At 47.3% G+C, this 20411-nt stretch overlaps 1 protein-coding gene across 1 annotated transcript in view; it reads left to right on the forward strand.

Moving 5' to 3' along the window:
- Nucleotides 1–513: 513 nt before the first annotated feature.
- LOC117217437 (cell adhesion molecule 3) overlaps nucleotides 514–20411 on the forward strand; it is a 56487-nt gene continuing 36589 nt past the window's right edge. The window contains exons 1-2 of the mRNA XM_033465037.2: nucleotides 514–1169; nucleotides 18135–18343. Of these exons, the coding sequence (XP_033320928.1) occupies nucleotides 1133–1169; nucleotides 18135–18343 (246 nt within the window). The 5' untranslated portion in view covers nucleotides 514–1132. The remainder of the gene's footprint in view (nucleotides 1170–18134; nucleotides 18344–20411) is intronic.

Below are 20411 nucleotides of genomic sequence, written 5' to 3' on the forward strand. Positions count from 1 at the left end.
CGGAGTGGCTTCGACTGCTACCCGCTTCATCCTGCTGTCGGGGGTGTCCCTCTTTTCCTCGACGCGTATCGCAGTCGTGAAGGAATTGCCTTTGCCGGTATCGGCGGAGCTCGGCCGGAGAACAATAGAGAGTCGGTGCACAAAGGGCAAGGATGCATTCGCGTCGGGAAGAAGGAAGCTCGCCGCGCGAGTTTAGCGTTCCGAGTACATACAGGGGGTGCGTTCGTCCCGTGAATACACCGGGAGGACCCCCGTTTTCCACCCTCGCCGACCCCCGGCCGTCGTCTAGGGGCAGCTCGGCGCTCTGCGCGTCACCCCGGCAGTGGGGGACGGTTGGCCTATCGGCTCGGGGTTGCTTGGAATCTATCGGTGGGCCAGATTTCACTGACACAGTCTCCGGCTTAGCGGCACACGCGACGAGAGACCGATCCTCCCCGCGATCCTTCTCTCATTCTCTCTCTCTCTCTCTCTCTCTTTCTCTCTCTCGCTCTCATTCTCTCGCGGCGCGGCGGTCGGAGTCGCCGAGAGGCAACGCACTGAGAGACGGGAGAGACGCGAGAGACGGGAGCGACAGACAGACAGAGCCGAGAGAGCCGAGCCAGAAGCGAGCCAGCCCGAGCGTGTGCATATCCTGGGGCGCGTGCGCGTGGTCAGTGGCTGCGTTAGCGCACTCGCGCCCTTCCTCGACGTCCTTTTGCGAGGAAATTGATTCTGCGCGAGACGGAAGCCTGCGAGGGAGAGCACCGCCAGACGAGAGCCGGGGCCCGCAGACCGCGCACACACCGCACCGGCGACGGAACACCTGTCTTGGCACTGGTGCACGCTAAAACCGGCCACCCGTCGGCACGTCGTTATTATGTAAGGGGACGCCGCGGGGACGTCGTGACACGTCGGTGACAAGTGGACACGCAGCCCGCCGCGCCGGTTTGGCCCGCGCACGGCCCGCCGCCGTCACCGCCGCCACCGCCGCCGCCGCCGCCGCCGAGATCCGTCGACTAGCTCGCGAAACATGCGAAAGGACGCGTCGCGCCGGCCGCGTACACAAGATCGCCACCGACGACGACAACGCGTCGACCAACCGCCGCATTAACGAGGGAGACCAGCAACGCTGCGCCGTCGAACAGGAGCCTCGATGGAACTGATAATCCTGTTACTGGCTTGCATCGTGGGTGAGTGGAGAACAAGATCCGCGAGCCGCAATCTCGATCCGCGATCTGCCACGCGGCCCCGAGCCGCTTTCCGCGCCCGTCGGAACCATCTCGCGCGACTCCTGCGTCCGTTTCAGTGCTCTCTGCCCGAAGAAGGTGTCCCCCCTCCCCCCCGGCTCATTGTCCCGGGTGGTCATTGTGTCCCCCACGAGCCGAAGGAACGGCTCGCAGACTGTGCGTGACACACGGTTTCACGCGGAGTTCGCATCCGGGGTTTGGACTGTTACAACGTGGTCGAAACGTGCTCCGCAAACGGAGAACCGGAGGACGCGAGTTCTCAGTGCACGGCAAACCGGACACCCTTCGCTCCCGCCTATGCTTCTCCTTCCGCTATTCTCGCTAGAGGGGAGCGGGCCGCCGGGGGAACGGTAGATGAGATCGCGGGGGTTGAATTTTAAGTACGAGTCGCCGGGCTGCACGAGAGGCTTGTTTAACCCCGAGATCGTGCACGGTTCCCTCTTTGAGGGGATTTGAGACACGGTTTAATTTAACTGTGCGCGAATCGCGGCGAACTTTCCCTCGCCCTCCATCGGAGCGTGCAAGGTCGTTACCAACGGGGGTGGGCTCTTGCCTGCGACGCTCTGCATTTTTCAGCGGCGGCATTCGGAGTGGAAACGGAGCCGTGCACGCGGTCGCGCCGCGGAAGAGAAGCGGGAAAAAAACCGGGGAGATCGGCCGAACGGATAACGCGTCTTTCTCTCTCTCTCTTTCTCTAGCCGTGGCCGTCGTAACGCGCGGAGTTCGGGTCCGTCGTCGGCGGGGACGCGCCGAAATCGGCACGGGAATTGGCTGAAATCGACCGGTCGATGGGTTCTCGACGTTCAATTAAAAATGAACAGGCGAAATGAAGCTGCCGCGCGGTCCTCGGAGGACTCGGATCCTCGTCGATTATCGGACCAGCGGGTCGTTCGACGCTCGCCCCGCGTCCCTGGTTCCGTGAAAATTTGTAATTTCGCCCCGCATCACGTGGCACGATGCGTATCGACCGCGACTCTTTTGATTACGGGCTGGAAACTATAAAAAGGAGAGAACAAGCGGACGCGAAAAGGAAGAGGAGAAAACGAAAAGTGAACGTACGCACGCAGGGGGGCTGAGCACGAGCGTGGGCGCGCGCGCGCGCGAGCGGGCGCGTCGTCGAGGGGGCCAAATTGCGAGTGCCCCGTTTTGCTTTCGCCGGAGGTGAGAGCCCTTTTCCGAATAACAATTTGCGGCTGGATATCAGCTCGCGCGTAATCGGTGCTTGATAATGCAGCGAACGTCGTCGCCTTTGACGGCCGCTGCTGTGCTGGTTGGCTCGCACGCGCGCCAGTTTAATCGGCCGAGTCCTTGTTCCTCGGCCGGCTGAATACCTTTCAATTTGATTCTTGTTGAACGTCACATGTTTTATCTACGATCGCGGCCGCGTATTATACGGCTCGCGAGTAATAATTACCGGGTGAAGTGGTTGGAAAGTCACCTCTCCCTCTCTCTCCCTCTCTCTCTCTCTCTCTCTCTCTCTCTCTCTCTCTCTCTCTCTCTCTTTCACTCAGCCAGGGCGATACAAGGCACTTCGGAAAACATAAATATCGGTGTTGCGTTCGATGTTTGCAATAATGTGGATGAAGAGCACGGTCGGCCGGACAATCGTGTAGGCAAATATCTGCGGCGAGTGTACGAGCGATTACGTTGATATATCGGTAGGAGCCATTATGCGGAATGCCGCGGCTGTTAAAGTGTTGGTCCTACCGTATTCGATAAACAATAGAATCCGCGCTCCCGGCATCTCGAACTAATTAGAAATAAGCCGTTCTGTTCGGCTGTCGGGGCAGGAGCAGCATTTAATGGACTCGTTATAAATTCCCGAGACTTTGGCCGCGCGTCGAAGACGAATCGATCACCAGGTTCCGGCATAAAATCGAATCCCGTCGTGGGCCTCCCGACGTCTTAGTTTCAAAATCATAAAGTATGCCGGTACTCATTGAACCATTCAATATTTATAGTATTGGCACAGTCTTCGCGGAGCTCTGATTACAAGGAGCTTTACAGAAGCAGCTTTGTTTGCGCGGAGCGTCGCGGAAACTCGGGGTCCCGTGGCGCTGTAACGAGATTACATAGGGGCACGGTTACACGAGAGTCTTCGTTCTATATTTTCTCTGTCGCTCGAAATTCGGACCTGGCCGCGGAAACGAGAGAGCGAGAGAGGGGGAGAGAGAGAGAGAGAGAGAGAGAGAGGGAGGGAAAACCGCGGGCGAAAGTCAGATGTGGAGATCGTTCCGCGCGATACGCGATCGTCACCGATGCACGCGGTTAAAATATTTGTCCTCGCAACTATTTATTTGCCGACGCGAATTGAACAGCTCAATTGGCGAATACGTTTGCGAACGAATATCCCGTCGGCAAACAACGGTCCACCGGTGGACGAGAAAAAAATTACTTCGCGCGTGCACCCGAACAGGAGAAAATGAACGATGAAAAAAAAGGAGAACGTGAGAGAGAGAGAGAGAGAGAGAGAGAGAGAGAGAGAGAGAGAGACGAAAAAGAGGGGCGGTAGAGACAGGGAGGGAGAGAGGGAGAGGACGGAAAGGGGGCAACGAGAAATTTGAGGGCGCAATCAAGAGGGATTCTTATCCATTGGCGCATTGAACTCGCGGAAGTGGCTAGACGGGAGGAGACGGCGACGCTGAAGGGTTCGCGGCTGCTAAAACGAACAAGCGTTTTCATAATAGAAATTTAATGAACTTGACGAATAATTGTGTCAATGGATAATTGCGTTAATGCCGCTCGAACGGGCACGGTTCCGAGGCTGCCGCTCCACTTCGCCCGATACAACAAATCACGCGGCTGGTTCGCCGCCACCGTCGCCACCGCCTCTCCGCCTCCGTCGTCGCCTTCCGTCGGCTTATTTCATCGGCGCTTTATTGAATTTTTTGCTTCCGCTCTTTCCTGGCTCGGCGTCCAGGAGGAAACTCGGCGCGGAAAAACCGTATCTCCCCGGGTAATCGAACGCGTCCCCCGGTTTTACGACTCCGCGGCGCGGAGCAATGCAGAGCGGAGAAACGCGGAACGGAGCGGAGCAGGACGGTGCGGCGTCACGGCGAGAGAGATAGGACCCGGGTCTAGCGGCGGATTGTCCTATTCTCTCGCGGGCATCCTTTTCATCGGGCGACACGCGTGCGAGTGCCGGCAACGCTGCACCCCCGCACACACGTCGATGCACACTGCCTCCACCGCCTCCGCTGCCTCTGACGTGAAATACGACTGGTCTAGCATGGAACTGTCGATTCCATTGTAGCGATTCTCCATCGACACCGGGACGCTTCTTTCGCCCCGTGTTCCAACCCCGGCACGAGAGATTGTTTTTCTGTTGTCTTTTTGCTCGGCATCCCCCGGCCGTGCTCCTTTCTTCTCTTTTTTTTCTGATCCTATCACGACCTCACATGCACGCCCGCGCGCACCTATACACACACACACACACACACACCACGCACACACACACACACACCACGCACACACACACACACATGTGCCTGGCTCGTCGGACTTTAGAACGGGGGTAGTGAAGAATGCGAGAGAGCCGGTCCCCGAGTGTATCGCCGCATCGTCACCCCACCCTTTTTTCCTCCCCAATTGCGCATCGCGCACGAGTTTCTTCCTCGCGGTTCCTTTTCTGTTACCCTTTCACGTTTTTTCCACTTCTCCCCCGTGGCCCTTCTTTTTCTTCTTCTCCTTCTTCTCCTTCTGCTTCCCCTGGCGCTGCTGCTGCTAACGTCGCTGCTGCTACTCCATTCTTCGGGGGCCGGGATTCTCCGTTTTTTTATTATTTTCTTTTTTTTGTAGTTTCCTCCTTTAACGAGTCCGAACGATTGTCATTTTTTTCTATGCGACGTCGCGCGAGCGTTGCCCGGGATTCCGCAAGTGTCCGCCCGCTGAATAGGCCGGCACTTTAAATGCGGATCGTCTCTTTATACGGATATGGAGTAATTCTCTCGAGCAAGCGACCCGATTTATTCACGGGCGACCGACGGCGTGCCTCCCCCTCTCCCCGCCCGGCTCCCGATCCACCCCCGCGGTGGGCTTACGCAACGCCCGGCACCTCCACAATTCCCCGAGACAGCCGGTCGGGCGAGAAAATTTTATCTGCAGCCGCGAGCTGCCACGCGAAAAGAATTCTATTCACCTGGGACGATAAAAGCTGCGGGCTGCGACGGAGGTGGGGCCGGGGCCAGGCGGGGGCGTCGCCGACCGGGCACGTTTAATTACTTCCGAATCCACCGTCCTGTTGTTTCACTCTAACAAAACACCGCCGCGAGATTTATCGTAACGACATCGCCGTGGACAGTTGCCGTCGTCGTCGTCGTCGTCGTCGTCGTCGTCGTCGTTGTCGTCGTCGTCGACGACGGTCTCGGAGGCGGCTGTTCTCGTCGTGTGCACCGATGGCCGCTGAAAAGATTGGACCTGCAAGGAACACCGGTCTACCATTCGTCTCGATGCTTCTTTTTCTTTCAACGTTACACGCCGCTGCCACGGGATCGATGGCCATGTAGATCTATGTAATTGGGGGACTGATTAACGATCTTAACCCCGCATTCGCCGACGGGGAAAAATCGTCACCCTCTTTTCCCGATCCCGTCGCACGAAAATAGAATTAGCGCGACACGGTGGTGACTCTGCGACAATGTTGCCTCGCGGATCCAGCGCTCCTTTTTGCTGACGGATTTGTAGATCGTAGTTGAACCAATTCTATTTAATTGGGATAGGATTACAGGGTTTCTGTGCGGGAATATGAACGGGAATATCCGGAAATACCTTGCAGAAAGGATTTCCGTTTCTGCGTGAAAATAGTACGGAATAATTTCGTTCCATAAATAATGGCGACAATATATTAGTCCGGGGAATTAACATCTTCTGTATCTTTGATATTGTGGATATTTATTTAAACGGGCTATTTGAAGTTTCCCCTGTAAAATGCATGATCGGAAAATGTTTTATCAGGTCATTAAGTATGAAACGCATACAGAAGCGTGCGTTTCATATTTGACGACCTAATGCATATACTTGTAAAATCAAGTCCATATTTCAAATAGAGTTTCCATTAGCGCGGAAGTAAATAATTATTTTAATATGATTAATCTAATACAGTTCAGGATATACATGCTTTCATTTCGTGCCACGTGTGCTGCAGCAGACTGATAATAAATTATGCATAGTGATAAGTAGATTAACTGTAAGATAGTCGGAATAGAACGGTCGGTCAAGTGAGAAATATTTATAACGAAGCGCTTAATCCGACGGACGGGACATGCTTTTCGAACCTGGAAGCACGCAGCGAAACTATTTGATCAACTAAATACAATCGTATCGCTTGCAGATCGCGCAGTCGATTACTATCGACGCCGATGCCAGAGGAGTTCGTTCATTCGAAAAAGCATTTTTCAGAGCATACATTAATTAAAAGTGATCCCCGCTTTTAAAAAGCAACGCAGCGCGCGAATTCCCGCGATCCGCCAGCAACGCGTTAACAATCTTTTTTGCAGTCATCTGCAATAAAATAATTGGTGCGGCCGATTCCGTTCAGCAGAACAAACTTCCAATATTTGAAATCGTCAATAAATTTCACCGCGTCGAGGGTCGAAGCCGATACGCACCCCGACGACTGGCCCCCCTTAACACCGAGCGAAGATGAAATGCGCCGACGTTACACACCCGTCGGAGGGGGTGCTGAAATTGCCTCCGGGCACCCCTCGGGTGCCCGACGTTTTCGGCGCTCATTAGTGCACACGCACGTTCCGGGGCACAGCCCGGCCGACGACTCGATTTCTGATCCCGCTAATTTGTCCCGCAGTTTGTCTTACGGACAATCGAGCTCCGCCGAAGTCCCGCGGGAACCGTTTCGCGGAGCAACCCGGGTAAAAGGGAGTTCGGGGTAGTTCCCGGGCGGAAGAGATGGAGGGGAATGGAAGCTTTCCAGTCTCGGATCGACGAAACCTTTCCAACTATCGGGCCGGGGCTGTTTCCGCTAAATAGCTCCGGTCCTCGCTTTAATCGTCGTCGTCGCCTCGTAATGAATTCGCCAGGCTTTTCTTAAACGGGCTGGCTGCGCCCTCCGCCGTCGCGTCCCCGGGCCCCCGGGTCGGACCGGCCCCCTTTTCAACCCTTACGCCCACTGCTGCCAATTGCATCGACGATTAAATTACGACGGCCAGGCAAAGGTGAACTAGGCGAAGTCGCAAATGAAATTCCGGCGAACGGAATCCGCCAGAAATCTTAACGATCCCCGCTATCTCGCCCGGACAGCGTGCCGACTACTTCGACCGAGGTTCAAGGAAGTCCGTGTAATTTAAATCTCGGCCTCTTCCTCGTCTCTGCTCGCGCCGCCGCGCCGCCCCCCGCAGCCCGCGATCCCGTATGACGCTAACGGGGGAATGCAGACGCTTAAAATGCCTCTGTGTCCGATTAAATCTTAACAACCTAATTTCCCGAGCGCGCCGCGCTCACCGCCAGACTAGGATGTTCCACCGCTTCGATCCTCCGCTCCCCTTCCGCCGCTGAATTTTTCGATCGCTTTCGCGCGCTCGCTTCCTCTCACGAAACCATTTCTCCACTGCGCCCCGGCTAAAGTGGCCGCCGGATCGGCCGTAGAGGTGAAAATTAGACGTACGGAGCTTCCGAGGGTCTCTCGGGGTATCTGGGAATAGTATCTTAAACTGACCGACCGGTCCGAGCGTTCGTTCTACGGGGAAGATCCGCCGGAAAGATTGCTACACCCGAGTGTCTTTGGCGAATTCATGGGCCGCCGTTTTTTACCGGCGATATGGTCGATCGTGTAAGGCGTACCCGATGCACTGTTCTGGCCTGATAAGATGGTAATGGAGTTTATATTCAGCGTGCACCGGCCCACCGACTGGCAAACACCGCTCGAGCTACCGCCGGGCAATAGGGAATTTTATTAGGGCGTCGCGCCGCGTAGAGGTTCCCTCGCAGATTTCGAAACAGATTTTCCTTCTACGAATACCATAATGGATCGAGACTTTTTAACTCGATAAGACAACCAGGCCGAGTCCGCTATACATCCTCTAATTAGAACGACAGACAACGCGCCGATCTTTCTATTGTTCCGCGGTAAAGTTTGTTCTGTACTACCTTGAAGAACTTGGTTAGCGAGAAGTCAGTCGGGCTACACAAAGCGCGAGCGTGTGATTACCGGAGTGATAAGTAGACTGCGGATATTTGTGGAAATTCGCGCGTTCATCGATTGTTTCGTGGAAATCTGAAGAAGAACTTCTTGCATCGACTAGGAAACTCCTCGTCGCGGTGCGCGTGAAAGAATACCATAATTAATTTCGGTGACACTAATTTTGAACCAGATTTTCGCACGAGATATTTCCTAGCTTTCGTTATCGCAACAAGCATTATTTATTAATTAATGCATATATATGTACACGTAAATATGTTTATGTCGAGTGCATTTCGTGGGATTTTCTTCAACGAACGTTCTACGATTCTTCTAACTCGTTCTAAGAAGGGGAAGGGGGTTCTCGATTATTCCTCGTGCTCCCCTCACGGGACCTTTCGAGAATGTCCGAGAACATTTGAAAATAGTTCTAACTTGTTCCAGGAAACTTTCTCATTATTTCTCATGTTCCTCTCGCGAGACCTTCCTCAATGAACGTTCTAGGATAGATTTAGCTCGTTCCAAAATGTTTTTCGATTATATCTCACGTTTCCTTCCAAATACCTTTCTCAGTGAACGTTCTAAGATTGTTATAACTTCTTCTGAGGTATCTTCCTATTGTCCTTGAAGCGGTGAATTTAAATTGTCAGTGGCTGATTTCGTACGAGTTTGATTCGTAAAGTAGCGATTTTCATTTGAAGCAAGTCGAATACGATTAGCTAAATAGTTGAACTCCGAGTGCAAAACTAGTTTTGTCAGGATACTTATTATCGGGGGTGCATAGCCTAAATGAATAAAGATCTGTAGTCTAGTGATAAATAGAGTGTCTACATTATGCATTTATAACAAAAACGTGCTGATGTAGCTTCGAAGAGGACAAATAACGCGAGAATACAGCCGCGCGCAGGCTAAGTCTCTATAATAAATCTATCAAAGATCAAGCATCGTTCGGCCGTCATTTCAAGTTCTCTCTCTAGAAAGATGTTAACGCTAACGGACTGCTGTTTCTTGCAAAAAATGCAGAAAATGTTTATTTTGCACGAAGATCCACGATCTAGAGAGAAGTCAAAAAATAGTATGCATATTACAGGGTTGTGGAATCGATTACTACGAGGTGATCAATTTTTATGCCTTTCGCATATTTTCAGGCATAATTAATTTTATATTTATCGAATGTAATCCTATCGAAAGGATAGACAAATTTAATACGTCTTATTCGACAAATATAAAATTAATTACGTTCGAACCAAAGGCGCAGCAATTGATTATCCCGCAATAACCGGCTCCACTATCTATAGCTCAAATAGAAGAAAATACATATACATACCTAGGAATAGTTATCGAAGATAATTGACACAGTGCAAGCCTAAGTTTTGTTTAGGGAAATCGCGGCGAGAAGGGGAGAATCCACGAAAACCGGATAACTCCCGAAAAATTGCTGATGGGAGAAATTTCGGGATTTCCGGAGGGATGCTTTCTTACGGGCGGGGCACGTGTAAATGACGGGAAACACCGCGATAATTGAGAAACCGTCAGCGTCCGCTTTCGACGGCGGCGGTCGTCTCCGTGGCGGAAAAAAAATCGGCTACTAAATATGTCGGGGCAGGTGCGACGGGGTGCTGCGCGGCGCGGCGCGGTGCGGTGCGGCGGAAAAACAAAAATTGCGTGTGCGACACCGCATTCTTTACGAGTTCCGAGGAGGGAATAACGGGGCTGTCACGGGGAGGAATTTGTGTGCGGTTTTTTGGCTCCCGATGCTGTAATTTTCCGCGCGTATTTCAAACGGCCGTCGTTCGGCGAATTTAAAAGCGGCGACGCGACGGTCAAAAGTCGGGCTACGATGTGACCCGTTGCGGGAATAGCTGCGGGGAATTCAACAAGATTTCGAAAAATTAATCAACCGTTTCGGATATCCACTCTGCAGCCGTCGCTTCGCTGCTCTGCGCTGCTCCGCTCCGCTCTGCTCTGCTCCGCTCTGCTCTGCTCCGCTCTGCTCCGCTCCGCGCCGGCTGGAATTTATTTTCGGGCACAACGGACGGGTATCGCACGCGCTGAGTAAACTGAATCTGGTTGACCTAGAACGGGACGGGACTTAATATCGTGAAGGCTAGTTAGGTAAAATGCGCTCTAACGATATTTAACTCGGCAGAGACGCGGCGAAATTGGTATGTATGTCTACAAATAACACCGTGCGCGCGACCGCGCCTGCTCCTCGGAAATGTATGCGTGCACGTTTCCATGGCCGTTGTGTGTCCGCCGAGCGTGTCCCCGAATATATATGTGTGTCGCCTGTCTCCTGCCGTCGTGAACACCCGATAGAACGTTTCCCGCTGGATGCGGAGGGTGTGCGCGGCGTGTGCGCCGCTTCCTCTCTAGTGTTGTTTTCTGCTGTTGGTATACAACTTGACCGTATTGTTAGACCCGCGAATACACTTGTCAATGGCAGTTCAATGGGATCTTACTGTGACCTTCGGCGATATCGCCGGTATGCTTCGGATCATTTCGAATAGTTCTTCGCATCCAATTAGAAGCAGAAGTAGAGAGACCACCCCGTACTTTACCGCGCGGCCCACCCTCGAATTACACTTGTCGATCTATTCAACGCGCCGTGCCACTCCAATGCGAAACACAATGGCGCGCGATGAACACAGTCATCGAAGTTCCTGGTTTCGCAAAAATCTACCCTCGAGGGACGACGCGCGAACAGTATCAGAAAATGCTGTTTCCGTCGTCCAGGATAGTCTGATCGATGACAAAAGTGACATTTCGAGACGAAATAAATATTATCGGCAGCACAGTTTTATTGCAGGATGATGTTGAACTTTATAAAATTTCATTCTTCAATCGACATTCACTTTTCTTGATTAGCATGGTTTGGGGTACGGTAGATTGTTTTTGGAAGCTTTCCTAAAGGTTTCGCACACGAAACTTTGGCGAGTACTGTAAAATGCGTTTAAAAGAAGCACACATTGTCATAATTTTGAAGATATCTCTGAAATATGTTATTAACCCTTCGCGCTACAATTCTTTGTTCGCCATTAATAATTTCTCTCGCGCAACAAGACAATCTTTGTTTGTTAATCTCCATTTACTGTCATTACTAAACTTTGATAACAGAAGAATCAAATTTAGCTTCGTTTCAGAAAATAATGAATAATGTTGTTGTTACGATGCACGGGGTTGACAAAAATTCTTCAACGCTGGAACTTGACATGACAAAGATAAAGAAACAAGAAGCTTGTCAAAGCGTGAAACTCGCGTCGAGTATCCTCTTCTCGCCGAACGTAGATCGAAGCTGTGTGATTCTGTAAAAATTAGTATCGTAGAAGTGCCCAATGTTACCAGTCGAGCACTTGTCGTAGATCCGCGCGACAGGCATAGAATTTGTGGCTCGCGGAGAGAAAAAAAAAAAAAAAGAACGAGCTTAAATTAGTATTCTGTCGATAGGAGGGCTAGGAAAGTTGATCGCGCCAGCCGCTGAAATAAGTGGCCAGCCGTTCACAAAAGAACCAAGTGCCATTCCTTGAATCGTCCGGCCAGATATAGAATTTGGAGCGCGGCTTATCAAAGAAACACGCTTTTTCCCGTTCTCATTAGTCGAATGGAGGGGGCGGCGGGCCGGGAGGGTTGGAGGCGGCGATCGCAAAAATTCGAGGCCATCTTTCCCTGTCACTGAACCAGACGCAGATTGCTTTACAGGAAACCGTAACGCTTCCAAGTAGGCCGCCGCGCGCCGCCGAGTATTCTTCTTTATCGGCGGAAGAAAAGGCAATGCCGTTTTATTTACTAGAAACTGCAATTTATTACTTGTTTCGCCGCCGTAACAGCGGCTCAGGCTCGTTCTCCTCGGGACAACGACCATTAGCTTTTACAACTGTCTACATTATTCTATGCCAAATACTTATGCCGGGCCGCGCGGGCGCTACCAACTACTTACGGGCTGGGTGCAGCCAAATGGTAATTACAGTTACTTGTTCCGCCGTATACCGAACTGTAACAGTGAAGAAGATGGTCCGGGCCCTATAGTCTCTGAGCTGATACGTTGCGGTGGATGAACCGGCGAGCACCACAGGGTTCTCTACCGAAAGCTTTGGCTCTCCTTTATAACTGTACGCCTGGGACCTTTCGCAAATCAGCATGCGGGATATACGAATTTACTCGCTCTTACAAGCGCCGGATCAAGGAACATCCCCCCGCGGAACTAACTAACCGCTTATGCTTCAGAGAACTGTTTGCTTGCTACGGAAATTCCGTCTGTCAATTTTTCATTAACACCCGAACTACGAAATCGCGGCCGCCACATATCGACCGCCTTAAATTCTCGTTTCTATTGTATCCTCGTACACCATTGTACTTAATCACTTGCCCAACTATTCGAATGATTATATTTATCGTGCGCCTATATCGTTTATTTGAGCGTTCAAACATTGTCGACAAGGGTACAGAATTTTATCAAATCTGTGAGAAAGAAAGAATATATATTCTGTTCGTTAATGAAACATATATTAATATATTATAATAAATAAAGTAATATATTTCAAACATATATTATATTATATATTGTATTATATATATTATATATTATATATATAATATTATATATATTATATTATATCGATGTTATATACGATTTCAAAATCGTCCGAAGTTTGAGCAAATCCAAGCCATTTTTATAAAACGATATAAATTAGTCGCGTTTAGGATCTCGGTATTTTTTTTTGGTGTTCAAGGATGTCCTTGAATTATTGTAGAATTATTAAAGCATTTGCGGATATCTTGAAACGATTTGGAGCATGAGTTTGTTAAATAGTGTCCCAGCAAGCTGAGCAAATGGTAATCAAATGGAGTCACGTCAGGCGAATAAGCTATCAGTCACAGTTCCTTCGCCACAGAAATCACAAACCATTTGAGTGGCTTCGGTCACGGTTTTTCCAACATTGAAAGCACGTACTGCCGAATATACGGTTTACTGGCTGCCGTCGCATATATTATTGGTTCGTATGGTAGTGTTCTGTGAAGTGTTATTCTGACGCTTCGTAGACGTAAAGGAACGACCAAATGTTTTCATTTCGAACAGACAAGGAATCGTCTTTCTCATCGCGTACGAATTTATGCAAAATACAAATACTCTGGATGAATATAATAATTATTGTAATATATCGAAACCAATTAGCGTTGAATTCTCATCGAATTAACAATTTCGAATACAAAGTGGCCTGTTCTCTGAGAGTATTTTGCTCCCACGAGTTTCCATTATTCAAGAAAACATATTAGAAAAGTACCATTTTATGGACGAACAAAATGAGTTTGAAACGCGATTGTATTGTCCTTGCAATGCAGAGTTTTTTTAGAAATATCTACAGCGCTCTGAACGAACAATCGTAGCCACTTCGAAAATAGATTCGAAAAGCACCATTTTATGAACGAACAAAGTACAATATGTTCGAAACGCGGAAGAACACACATTGTCCTAGCAACTCAGATTTTCCGAAATAATTCGCTCCGAATGAATAATCAAAGCCACTTCGATACGGCTATTAATATTAATGGAACGTGTTTTATTTTTAAATGAAAACGGGCAAAGCGTTCGGCACGTATCGCGGCTGAAAAATTCAGCCCGATATTACAGCGCGCGGTCGGGAGCAAAAATATTTTCGAGGAGCAATCGCGAAAATGTCTTTGGACGGTTTCCCCCGCGGAATGAGGGGGAGTGGGTGGGGGGAATCGCAATTGACAGTCGAACCGTTTGTTTGCCAGACAGAACTCCTATCAATTTAGCTGTCCAAGTCGTCAGCAGGAACGTTGACGATTTCTTCTTTTCTCTCTCGTCCAATTCTTTCTCCCCCAATTTCGCTTGAATGCCGGAGCAGATTCGAAAACAACTACCACTTACCGAGGCTCGTTCAAGTGTTCCGGGAGTTGAGAATTGGAAACTTTAATGAACAGAATCCCTGAGTTATACAGATATCGCCAAAGTGTTATTGAAACTACAATAAAAGGCAACTAGCGACATTGTTTGACAATTACCAAGCTGAACGGGCAACGGTGCGCCGCTGCAAAAATCCGCCGACAGTTAATTATATAATACTCGTATCCATCCAGCAACTTTCTAGTAGGCGTTGTTCGGTGTCCGATACACACCGTTCAGATTTCATTCATAATTGATTTATTATCGGACGCTATCGGTTGGACTTTATGCGATATCGAGAAATCTTGAAAATTTCGCGCGTGTCGCCGGCCGCCGTCTTGTCGACCCACAGTGAAGTATTAGGTCCCAAAAGATGGCCAAAATACAATTGTTCAAATCTTGTGTAAGATACAAAATTTTGGTTGTCTGAGCTATTGGAATATATCAATAATAGTATTAGATTTTTATTTATGTTTGAAAGTAAACACTTTTGCAGTAATCATTTTTCTCTTCGCCCGTTTCTAAAATATCGTTCGGTTATCAGGTTCGATTATAATATTGGATCAGGATCGATTATACGTAATTTCGTTGCTTTTTTACAGACAATTTTTTTGTAGTTATCAGCAATTTACACTATTTTATTGTCACGTTCTAGTCACGTTAAGTAAGGAAAATAATTTCGGCCAGCGAAATTGGGCAAAAATACGCCATTTAGCGACGTATCGATCATCGAGCTTCTTTCCCAATAACGTTGTAACGTTTCTGTAAATTCATTTCACCTTCGATAAGCGAGTCGCTTGCTAGCAATCACGAGCGCACACCTCACGAGGGATTTCGTTTTAATGCGCCGGGCGTTTCTCTTCCGAGGTAGCTCCCAAAGTTACCGTTTCCCCGCGAAGACATAAAACTAACCCCCTTAAGTTTTCATAGGTATGAATGATAGCGCTGAAAGAAATTGCGCAGGTGTTTGCGTGTTTCAAGTGCGACTCGAGTGGTGCTAAAAAGCACCTGAAGTTTTCGGCCAAACGGAACCCACGGTTTCGAGCCTGTGCTATGTAGTTCACGAGAACCGCCTGGACCGAGGAGTTGGTCAGTCTGTTCAAGAATTGTTGGTCTTTGCTAGAGACATCTGAATTGGCCTGCCTTTGTTTATGTCTATCCGCCGGTAATTCCGTGCCGCTAGGCTGCTCAGACCGCTCCGAATTAATAGTCCTTTTTGCCAACGTGGCACCGAGTGGCCGAACTACGCCCTGAAACAAATTTGACACTTGCACCGTCTTTTTTGTCGGTTCATTTTTAACGCGTGACAAGTTCTTGGCGAGCAGTCTACTTCAGATTGCAGCATACAGCTTATTTATTCTCGTGGAGAAATGTTAACACAAAAATGTTCTTTAGTTTTCACGTTGAAGAAATTGTTACGTTGCTTTTCGTAATCACAAGTGACCACTATGTGGAATTCAAAATAAATTACCCGATTACTGTGCCCCACTTTTCTCACAATTGCAAAAGGTCATTTTTTTTAACATTCTAATTAAATAAACTAATGGAGATTTCTTGTATTAAGTTGCTGGGCATGAACATTATTCCGTGGTTTTAAATCGGAATAAAATTCAGTTCTTTCGTCATCAATATTTAAACCTTTGCACTCGGAGAATTGTCTCACGATCAGATTAGCTTCGAGGACTTGGAACGTATTTGTTTGTAAAATAATAAGTGACGCTTCGAGTTAAATATGAAATGATTGGAAATTATTGCTCTATTTAAATAGAGTTTAGTATAAGATTCCATTGACCGAAAAATCTTTAATTTAGAAAGTGCTCAATTTAATATTTAAAGAAGAGTTTTTAGGAGGAAATGGTTATTTTTACGGTTGCTATCGATGAATAACTATGTTCGTTTCGAACGAGTCTCTGTGACGCAGTGCAAACGGTAAAAAATGATCAGGAGGACAGCCCACGTGATTTTAAGCAAGGGCTGTACAAGGGTTGAGGTGTGAATAAATTGGGATCGGGATTTTGTACTGTAGTTCAATGCGAATTTCGGGGTAAACAGTTAAAAAGCTTGGGAACGGCAAAGGATTATATCGCGGGCGAGCACGCACGAACAAAATAGAATGCCACGGTACCGTAGATTTTCATCCCCAACGGGGACAAGCATGAATACTTGTGCAAATAAAACAATTACCATAAAAGGTATATTTTGCCGTAAAGTTTGCACTGCACGGGGAACGCGCGTGTATGAGAGAGCACGTGTAATTACTTCGGTAAACAGTGGCACAACTTTGTAAAGTTGGAGTTTGAATATCCTCTAAACTAATAGTTTTTTGTGCAAGTAACCTAATAGCTTCTCGCTGATAATTAGTGCGCCACGAACAACGGCGCGGCATTAAAAGAAACGTGCCCGCAACTATGCAACTTTTTTTTTTCATCTGCAACTCCGCTTTCTCAGCAGCGAGCTCCGCTGGAAATAATATTTTAATATTACATGACGCTAGAAAATTAAAATATTTCGAATTCGATCATTACTAAAGCGATTCGTATTAAACGTACCCTTTCACTTTACATGATATTCCCGATAAAATGCTCTTTAACCCCTTTACCGTGGAAACGCGTTTGAAATAAATTCGTACATTCGCCGGATTAAATACATTTCGGAAATAAATTGGTAATGTTTCTTTCATCGGGCATTTAGCAAGCATGTTGACTTCATTCCTTTAATAGTCGGTTCACTGGTACAAAGCAATAGTATTCTTTATTAGATTTCTATTAGATTTTTCGAATCGATTTTTTCGCATAATTAATTCCATTTCTCGTTTTTCGATATACATATTTCTATTTATTGCAGTTAATTCACGAGACATCTATGCAAATTATATTGTGTATATTATTACATTAATATATACATATATTATATATTACAATTATTTGGAAAATATTGTAACTCTAAGTTGAGCATTTCGTAATATGAACTTTATTTTCTTTGAATTTCAAACAAATCATTTCCAAGGAGAATTTCACGCAATTGGAATTAATCTACAATCTCCAATATTTATAATGTATTTGATAAAGATATCGCAATAGACGGAAAAGATCGTCCTAAATCTGTCAAATAAATTCTGAGATAAAAATTTATACGCACCCTATTTAATATTAACTGCCTCGATTAAAATGAGATCTTCCGAAGTGATCGACTAAAATATTAACCCCATCCCTTCTTGGGAACTCCCATCCAATGCTATTTTTAGGAAATTTTATCTCAGACTTTACGAGGCAATAATTTATGTGGCAACGTTTATTAGGGAAAAAGGGCCTCGTGTGTCAATTTGCTTCGAAAAAATTAATTTAAATAAAAAAACTAACGAAATTGTGTTTTTTTCGTTGAAACGACTTGATAACCCATTGATATATTTTTTCAAAAGCCTAAAACGATAGACAAATTTTACGAACGAATTTGAAATTAACGTGTCAAAATGTACGGGAAACGATGCATGCCATAAAAAATCCAACTGTACATTGTATTGGGTAGATCACAATTTTGTTGGAATATTTCAATTTAATATAAATTTTCAGGGTTAGAAAACATTCATACTATTATGTTCGTTCTTCGCGTTCATTTCAACGCGAAAGAAAAGATCATCGGTTTATCTCACAAAAGTTCTTTGATTTTGACATAACTTCATTCACCCGACCGTGTGCCGGCTACGTACTTTTTCACTCCGAATAAACCGTTCTTCGACAGCGAAAGTGTTCGCCCCGCGAGTCACTCAGCCGCCGGAATCTTTCAATTACGGCTCGCTGGAAGGGGATGGCTGAAAAGTCGAAGTCGTTGAGCAGGCCGGCCACTAAATAGAAACACCTGTCTGTTGCAGGAATTTGCTCCGGTTTACGAGAAGTGCGGATCCAGATACCGACGGCCGTGAAGAAAGGTGACTCGGCGATACTGAACTGCTGGTATGACACCGAGGGGGATCCTTTATACGCCGTCAAGTGGTACAAAGGGGGTCGAGAGTTTTATCGCTACGCCCCGAAAGAGACCCCGATCGTCAAGACTTTCCCCATCGGGAACTTGACGGTGAAGGTGAGCATCGAGTTTCCGTCCTTCTCTCTGGCCGTTCTCTCGCCCCAACCTCCCCCGCCCCCTCGATCCTTCCCATCGCCTCTGCTCCTGCTCGGCGGTCGACGAGCTTCCGTGGGAATCTTTTTCGTGAGGAGCCCGACGCCGACGCCGACGCCGACGCCACGGCGAAAAAACGCCGCCGGCTGCGGGAAGACCAACGTCCGGGGATTTATCGTGGTCGGGAAGTTGGATGGAACAATAACCGAACGTTTCTTCTGAAATATGGCGGCGAGATACCGAGTTCCGTTCCCCACGGAACTTCGGGGGTCTCGGACCAGAACCCGAGCCGGCCTAATGAGCGGAAATCAGAAAGGGAATCGCCGGCGTCGATTAAGCCGGCAGTCGTTCGAGCTTTTTACGAGGACCCCGGGGAGCCGAGCGCGTTTAGGGGAGATGCCGCCCTTGAGACGCCGATGAATCGATTACCGCGACGCTTCTGTCATTATCGTCGCCGACATCGTAAACATTGTTAGTCGTCGGACGCGTTCGGCGAGACCGAAGGTAAAACGATGGTTAAAGACGGCTGTTGCGGCCGGGAAGCTTCGTCGGTGCTATATTTACAGGTGCGACAGCGGATGCAGGTTTTTTTAATAAGTCTGCGGAACCGTTGCGAACGGTGTAAGACACCTTCTTTCTAGAAATAGCCGCTGGGGTAAGTGTGTCAATTACTGTGCTGAAGTAACGTCCGAAGTTCTCGACGAATTAAATAGTACGTTCTACATAATGCCGTACTTCATAAAACGTTTAAATTATATGTTGATGTTTTATTTTTTTATAATACTACGAATTTTTTCCTAATTGAAATATATTAAGAATGCGAAATATTTAACAAAGTGCACAAAGCAATTTTTGAGCGAGTATACTGTGCGTTTGTTAGTCGATTATATTATTGTTTTTCTGTAATTTAGAGGAGCTTTGTAAATACAATAATCGATTCTCTCGTTTTGGAGAGCATCATTTTTGTATTGTTCTCATATATCTTTATTTGCAACGAAAACGCATCAAATCTTGAATCAGAAATTTAAAAAATTAGTTTCGGCATTTTATTGAAAAAATTCAATATCTTTAATTTAGTAACGTTCTTTTCTAAATATTAGTAAAATTATTGCGAGAGCGCAGTAACCAGGTGGTGGCACAGTAATTGACACACTTACCCGGTATGAAATGTCTTCAACCGGATTATATTTAGCATACAGGATTTACGTGTTCGCCAGGAAAAAATATCGAGAAAATAAATTCTATAGAGCAAAAAATTATGCAGATTTAACGGTGATGCTTTTTAAAGTAAATGCCAGTGAAAGGTCGCTCCTCTGACAATGTATGAAGTATCGATTGGAAGAACGAGGTTCTCGGACTGTTCCGTAGATAAATGAAACTTATCCTCCGTTTGGTCGATGTCGATTAGCTCGTTAGAAGGCTGTACATTCTACGAACGAGTTAAAGGGCAAGCGTATTCAATGCCAATCCCCGTGTGCACGTTCAATAAAGTAATCGGAATGACGAGAGCGCTCGGGTTTAAATACAGACCGCGTCACTGGAACAACGCCACCGAAGTGTCTGATGTATATTCTTGACGCGATGCTAATTTGATGTTGTTCCGATGGTCGTTAGCCCTGTGATTATTGTAGCAGAATTATTATAGTAATTACGCGGGATTCGTGGAACTAATTTGATTGGTCGCCTCTAATGAATTTCATATTGATCCTCTCGCGCTCGGAATTAATAAGAAGCCCATTATACGTACACCTATAGGTACCTCCTTGCGGCCATGTCAGTGCTCCTTCGGAATATCGAAGAAGTTCCCTATAAGTAGCAGCAGTTGCTATAAATTTTCCATGCTCGCTAAGTCCTCTGCTTTCCCTAATTTCATTTCCAAATTTAACAACGAATACTTTCGCGCGCATTTTTCGTCAACTTGCTTCTGAAAAATCTTCAATGTTACATTTTTGTAGGAAATTTTATGTTATTTATATTAATTACGTTATTCATATAATCGTAATAGGTCTACTTAACACTATGCCGTCCGCAG

Source organism: Megalopta genalis, chromosome 12, assembly GCF_051020955.1.
Source record: "Megalopta genalis isolate 19385.01 chromosome 12, iyMegGena1_principal, whole genome shotgun sequence".
Classification (NCBI taxonomy): domain Eukaryota; kingdom Metazoa; phylum Arthropoda; class Insecta; order Hymenoptera; family Halictidae; genus Megalopta; species Megalopta genalis.